The sequence below is a fragment of the Lactuca saligna genome, chromosome 2 (assembly GCF_052625555.1).
Source record: "Lactuca saligna cultivar CGN05327 chromosome 2, ASM5262555v1, whole genome shotgun sequence".
NCBI classification, from domain to species: Eukaryota; Viridiplantae; Streptophyta; class Magnoliopsida; order Asterales; family Asteraceae; genus Lactuca; species Lactuca saligna.
Genome location: NC_136418.1, coordinates 7,217,998 through 7,225,211, shown reverse-complemented (window position 1 = coordinate 7,225,211; position 7,214 = coordinate 7,217,998). Strand labels below are relative to the sequence as shown.

General features: G+C 34.5%; 2 protein-coding genes across 2 annotated transcripts; both read left to right on the top strand.

Moving 5' to 3' along the window:
- Positions 1-1,830: 1,830 nt before the first annotated feature.
- On the top strand, positions 1,831-2,511 carry LOC145029490 (uncharacterized). Its single transcript, XM_078978008.1, has one exon. It carries the CDS (start codon positions 1,831-1,833, stop codon positions 2,509-2,511), a length of 681 nt encoding a protein of 226 aa, XP_078834134.1.
- Positions 2,512-2,690: 179 nt separating this feature from the next.
- LOC145029489 (uncharacterized) lies at positions 2,691-5,818 on the top strand. The gene is made up of 3 exons (XM_078978007.1): positions 2,691-3,550; positions 4,043-4,744; positions 4,885-5,818. The coding sequence occupies exons 1-3, from the start codon at positions 2,691-2,693 to the stop codon at positions 5,816-5,818; spliced, it is 2,496 nt and encodes an 831-aa protein (XP_078834133.1).
- Positions 5,819-7,214: the final 1,396 nt, after the last annotated feature.

Below are 7,214 nucleotides of genomic sequence, written 5' to 3'. Positions count from 1 at the left end.
TCCTTTCCTAATTGTATTCAATCAAAAGTGGTAACTGTTTATCATTATTCGTAAACATAATTATAAGATTCATTTGTCATCATTATTGGTTGAGTAGTATCCTGAATACTTAGTTCTTTGGTGAAACCTTTTTTACCCAAACAAATTTTCTAATATAACAATAATTATACAAAGAAGTTTTGTTATGTGGGCTTGGTTTCTAAACCCACAGGTGCTATCAATTCTTTGAGGCCACATCTATTTATACATAGAAAATGTAACCTTCTGTTGTAAATATTTTATATCAGAGAGATGAGATTTTTCAAAAGCCTTGAATGGCAACAACATGTTGGATGATCATTACTTATGGAAACAAGTCAGGAAAAATCACTTCATGTACCAAGCCCTCAAAAGTTTCATTACAGTTCCATTATGCATAAAATCTTTTATTAGGTGTAGTTTTTTTTATTTATTTTTATTTTTATTTTTATTTTGAATTAGTTCACTTAATGAAGACAATACTCAGTCAAGTAACCTATATGTAGATGCTTCTTTATGACTTAACTCATAAAGAATGACTTAATAGAGAAAATCGAGAAGATGTTTCCCCATTAAGTTGTAATTTTTCAAAAATTTAACCTCATTGTTTTCTTCCATTCCCTTGAGTGTCATGGTTTTCACAAATGTGTTTAAGCATCATGTATTAGGGAAAAACAATAAATCAGGGCCTTAGTGTCTTGTATTCAAGAAGTCAAAGGGATATAATAATAGGGTTCAACATTAGAATGCTTGGTTAATGCTTGTCTATATCAAGCCAAGCTTAAAGCACATAACATGAAAACAATTGGAAGAAGAACTTGCTGCCATCTTGAGATACATACAATTTCCTTCTATATGAAAGCAACAATCTAATTAAACTTTAGCAGATATCCTATTCTTTAGCATCTCAGTAATCTTGAAAAAGTAAATTCAAAAGATCTCAAAGAGTGTCTTTAAACAATTAAGAGATCATATTAACCATATTAACCGATGCCTGCAAGGTCCAGACACAGTCAAAACATACAAATCACATTAAACAACAATGTTAAAGTTCAATGCACCTTGCATTGAGGGTGACTAATTCATCCTTGATTTTGCATTACTTCTTACATTATTGTGAAACATTTCATTTATCTATTTCTCTTAAAACAATCTAAAATAATTTTATCAGGCCCTATTTTCTAGCAGCTTACATCAGTTTATTTCTTTAGTACAGAAGTAATTAAATAAAATTACATAAGTGACACTTCAATAGAATCTATCAACTAGCAATGAGTGGTGGTACAAGACCACAACCATCTAGTCATTTACTACCATTTCTTGTCTAGACTCCTCTTTACAACAATGAATCTAATCTCTTTCACTGAATCATGATGCTTCAAAACTGACAAAAATTAAGTTAATGATTTTGCTTCTAACAAGCATATTTTCCATATCCGTTTATTGATAAAATATGTCCCCAACATGTTTGAACCCAAGTTTGAGCAAGAGGATGGTTTATAGGCTCATATTCTTACCTGCGTTCACTTAAGCATATTATCAAACACTATTGGAGAATAAAAGTCAATAAGTCAACCATTAGAGAAGTGACACGTCATTTAAATGTTAGAATCGTAATTAGTACGCAATGTTTTTCTGTTCAGTATATATTGATATATTGTATTATTATTCAATAACAATGAAAAACACTTCTCTCAATTTTCTCTCTCAATCAATTCATTTCTCATCTTTCTACATGGTGTCAGAGCAGAAGTTCCTGATTTCATTCTTATTGTTTCTTATTCACTTCATTTGATCTCTGTTTTTCAAATCATGTCAAGTTCTACTCAAAATCAAGCAAACGGATCCAATGGATCTAACATTGAAATTTCAAGCCCTTATTATCTTGGATCTTCAGACAATCCAAGCACGATTCTGGTGTCAAAACTCTTCGATGGAACAGGATTTGCAGCCTGGAAGAGATCGATGACATTAGCTCTTTCAGCAAAGAACAAACTCTGTTTTGTCGATGGTTCTATGAATCCTCCTGCTGCAAGTTCAGATCTCATTCACGCATGGAATAGAGTTAATTCAATGGTCATCTCTTGGATCTTGAATTCTTTAAACAAAGAAATCGCTGAAAGTGTATTGTTTCTCCAGACAGCAAAGGAAATCTGGTTTGAACTAAGAGAAAGGTATTCTCAATCTAATGGCACTTTGATCTATCAAGTTCAAAAGAAATTATACTCTATTAATCAAGGATCTGAGGATTTTTCTAGCTATTTCACAAAAATAAAAAAGATATGGGATGAATTAAAGATGATTCAAGAAGTTCCTGCATGTACATGTGAATCGGCTGCTCTTTTTAACAAATTTATGGAAGAACAACGTTTAATTCAGTTACTGATGGGATTAAACGATTCATATAAAGCTATAAGAGGACAGATCTTCATGATGAATCCATTACCTAACATTTCTACTGTTCATTCATTGTTAATTCATGAAGAAAGGTAGAGAGATATTTCTTCAAATCCAAATGTTGTTACGGAGGCCATGGCAATGCAAGTGAATCAATCATCAAAAAGGAATCTTAACTGTTCTCACTGCAAGAAGTCAGGGCAGGGCATGTGAAGTCAACATGTTACAGACTGAATGGTTTTCCAGCCGATTTCAAGTTCACAAAGTCAAAGAAGATGGATTCAATGGCAAATAATGTTGTTGATAATTCTCAATCTATATCACCTGAGCAGTACAAGCAATTGATGCAGCTTCTGAACAATAACAGTGGATCAACTCAAATCAACTCTGTGATTACTGATGGATCAATGGATACTGCAGGTAACTATACTGATTCTTCAGGAAATCATATATCATACATCTTAAATGTTGTTCTTGGTTCAAATGGTGAAAAATCTTCATGGATCATTGATTCGGGGGCAACAGATCATATTTGTTCAGACAAAACCTTATTTTCTTCACTAATGAATTTTCCTCAGCCTCATTCCATATCTTTGCCAAATGGTCAAACACTACCAGTTTTTCAAATTGGAGATGTTCCAATCCACAATACCATCAATCTCCGTGATGTTCTATATGTTCCAGAGTTCAGACATAATCTCATATCTATTGCCAAAATCACCAAACAGTTAAAGGTTTGGATAATCTTTACTGATGATTTTTGTGTAATGCAGGCCCCTTTATCAAAGGATAGCTTCATTATAGGGAAAAGAGTGAACAATCTGTATATTCGTGGCAACAAGTACTTGAAGACTCCTACATCTATTAATGTCAATCAGATAGTTTCATGCAAAAAGAATGATGTAACTCTGTGGCATAATAGATTAGGTCATTTACCATTTGAAAAACTGAGATTGTTATCTCTTACAAATAAGGAATGTACGAATGACTTGTTCAATTCATGTATTGTTTGTTATCAAGCAAGACAACACAAACTATCTTTTTCATTGAGTGAGACTGTATCAAAACAACCATTTGATCTGGTTCATATAGATATATGGAGACCATACAAGGCTCCAACTCACAATGGATTTCGGTATTTTTTGACCATTGTTGATGATCACAGTAGATGTACTTGGATACATTTATTAAAACATAAAGTTAGTGCATTCACAACTATTCAAGCATTTATCAAGTATGTTCAAACTCAATTTCAAGTCACTATAAAGAATATTCGTACTGATAATGCATTTGAACTTGGATCTAGTCATGAGGGCATTTCATTTTTTCAATCTCTTGGTATAGTTCATCAAAAATCCTGTCCGTACACACCCCAACAAAATGGGGTGGTTGAATGAAAGCATAAACATCTGTTGGAGGTATCACGTGCATTATTTTTCCAATCCGGGCTAGGAAAATGTTATTGGGGAGAATGTGTATTGACTGCTGCTCACATCATAAATCGTACCCCTTCAAGAGTGTTGAATCACAGTTCTCCTTATGAAGTCTTATTCAAGAAAAAGGTAAATTTGAATGACATGAAATCCTTTGGTTGCTTATGTTTTGTTTCAACTTTATCGGTCAACAGGGACAAATTTATGCCTAGATCAAAAGTTTGCATATTCGTGGGATACCCTTTTGGTCAAAAGGGTTATAAAGTTCTTGATTTAGAAACAAGAATCATTTCTATTTCACAGGATGTTAAGTTTATTGAACATGTATTCCCTCTTCATTTCACAAAGGGTATTAATGTCCAAGATTCATATATTCCCATGTCTTTCAATGAAGATGTCCAAAGTGAACATAATTGCTCCAATGAAAATCAAGAGCATCAAACTCCCAATGAACCAGATCATGAAGAAGTACTACATGTTCCTCCTATCAACAATGACCATATCAATCATGAAGAAATACCACCTGTTTTTCCTGTTAATCATGAAGCAGTACCACCTCCAATTCGAAGATCTAACAGAAACATCACTCAACCAACTCGTTTAAAGGATTATATATGTTACAATGTGACAAGTCAATTTGATGATTGTTCTCACACCATTACCAATATGTTCATCAATGGTTCTAATTCTGCTTATCATGCTTCCAATCATGTTTCTGCAATGGTTAACAATATTTCCATCACTCCTAAAATCAATGAACCATTATTCTATCATCAAGCAAAAGGCAATCCATTATGGGAAGAAGCAATGAAAAAAGAGTTTGATGCCTTAAAAGCTAACAATACATGGGAAATTGTCAAGCTTCCTAAAGGAAAACGACCCATAGCTGCAAATGGGTATATAAAGTGAAGTATAAAGCAGATGGATCGATTGAGCGTTATAAAGCTCGATTAGTGGCTAAAGGTTTTACTCAAAAAGAGGGGATAGATTACAATGAAACGTTTTCACCTGTAATCAAATTCAATACAGTTCGAAGTTTAGTAGCATTGGCTGTTAAAAAGAAGTGGAGAATACATCAATTTGATGTAAATAATGCCTTTTTACATGGCGATTTACATGAAGAGGTGTACATGAAGTTACCACCTGGAATGGATGGAACAGATTCTTCATTTGTATGCAAGCTCAACAAGTCACTATATGGTTTGAAGCAAGCTTCTCGCCAATGGTATGACAAACTCTCTTCATCTCTCTTAATTAGAGGTTTTCAAAGATCTTCAAATGACCATTCTCTTTTTATCAAGAAAGTTGATAACTCAATAATCATTGTGGCAGTATATGTAGATGATGTTCTGGTTACAGGGAATAATGATAAAGAGATTTATGATCTAAAACAATTTTTGGACAATCAGTTCAAAATCAAGGATTTAGGATCCATTAATTTCTTTTTGGGGTTAGAATTTGTTGAAACAAAAGATGGAATGATTGTTCACCAACACAAATTTATCACAGATTTATTGGAGTATTACTTACCTCATGATGCTAAAATTACTCATTCTCCATTGCCTAGCAAACTCAAAGATTTATATGTCAAATCTGATCAACTCAAGGATCCTACATCATATAGACAACTGGTTGGGAAATTGAATTTCTTATTACATACTCGACCAGACTTATCATTTACAACTCAATTTTTAAGTCAATTCAACAGCAATCCTGGTCAAAAGCACTTTGATGCAGCAATTCATGTTCTCAAGTATTTGAAAGGAACTTTATATCAAGGTGTATTTCTTAATGACAAATCAAATTTCAGATTAGAAGCCTTCTGTGATTCAGATTGGGCTGGTTGCCCTATTACTCGAAAGTCTGTCAGTGGTTTTTTTATCACAATGGGAGGAAGTCCAATTTCGTGGAAATCAAAGAAACAAGCTACTGTCTCTTTGTCTTCACAGAAGATGAATATCGCTCTATGAGAAGGGTTTGTTCTGAGTTGGCCTGGTTAAGTCGTTTACTGACTGAATTTGAAGTTCCTAATATCACTTCTATACCAGTGAAGTGTGACAACATGGCAGCAATATATATAGCAAAGAATCCTGTTTTTCACGAGAGAACGAAACATATAGAAGTAGATTGCCACTTTGTGCGTGAAAAACTTCAAGATGGTCTCATATCTTTGTCCCACATTTCCACTAAAGATCAACCTGCTGATGTTTTAACCAAGTCCTTATCTGGTGCAGATCATCTTCATGCTATTTCCAAGCTTGGTCTCCTTACATGTCCACCAGCTTGCCGGGGGCTATTGGAGAATAAAAGTCAATAAGTCAACCATTAGAGAAGTGACACGTCATTTAAATGTTAGAATCGTAATTAGTACGCAATGTTTTTCTGTTCAGTATATATTGATATATTGTATTATTATTCAATAACAATGAAAAACACTTCTCTCAATTTTCTCTCTCAATCAATTCATTTCTCATCTTTCTACAAACACTTCATATGCGTTGAACAAAGGTGGCTGTTTACTCAATCACGTCCGTGTTTCACCCAGACATAACATAAAAAACGTAGTGGCTAGTGAGAGTAAGTCAAGCAAAGGGTGGGCATAAATTATGGGTGACCATGTTAACCGTTATAACTACAGCAAACTACACCCTCCAATCTCCATCTGATAAAAATATGAGCATGTTACAGACCATATATTATCAGCAGTTAATCATTTCACATGATTGATTACTACGACCCAATATAGCTTGAAATGAGCAAAAACAAAAGAACAGAACATGGAAATACCTCAAATTCCAACCGGTAATTTCATGGGACTTGGTCATTGACATAGTAGCATTGGGAAATTACTTAAAAGTTACTGTTTATCTATGATATTTATATAAATCGAAATGTCATCAAATTAATGGTTTAATTTTCTGTAACGACCCAAAATTTAAGACCAAAAATTTCTTTAATAAATCATTACTTAAAATAACTTCATCATTCCAAAACATAATATGTGTATAAGTTTTCAAAACATATGTTCTTTATCAGAGTAAAATTCCCAGGCTGTCTAATCTATGGTGTGTGCCATGCGATCACCCCGAGCTCCTTCCTCCGCTACCGGAAGTACCTGAAACCAAAACTGAAAACCATAAGCACGAAGCTTAGTGAGTTCCCCACCCTACCACATACCATGCATATCCACATACTACACATACTGGGCCACGCCCCCTATCTTGGGCCTCGCCCCCTACTTCGGGCCTCGCCCGCTACAACGGCCCCGCCGCTCCAGGCCCCGCCTGGCTTCGAGCCCCGCTCGGATACAGATCTGTTTTACTTAGGCCTCGCCTGTCACAGGGCCTCGCCCGTCAAATAATAATA

What these genes read in the sequence shown, in the direction of transcription:
- LOC145029489 (XM_078978007.1), top strand. Translation starts at nt 2,691, where the DNA reads ATGGATTCAATGGCAAATAATGTTGTTGATAATTCTCAATCTATATCA. An exon ending in CCAACTCACAATGGATTTCG is followed by an intron (nt 3,551 to 4,042) that starts GTATTTTTTGAC and finishes ATCGGTCAACAG; the next exon opens with GGACAAATTTATGCCTAGAT. An exon ending in CGACCCATAGCTGCAAATGG is followed by an intron (nt 4,745 to 4,884) that starts GTATATAAAGTG and finishes TACAGTTCGAAG; the next exon opens with TTTAGTAGCATTGGCTGTTA.
- LOC145029490 (XM_078978008.1), top strand. Translation starts at nt 1,831, where the DNA reads ATGTCAAGTTCTACTCAAAATCAAGCAAACGGATCCAATGGATCTAAC.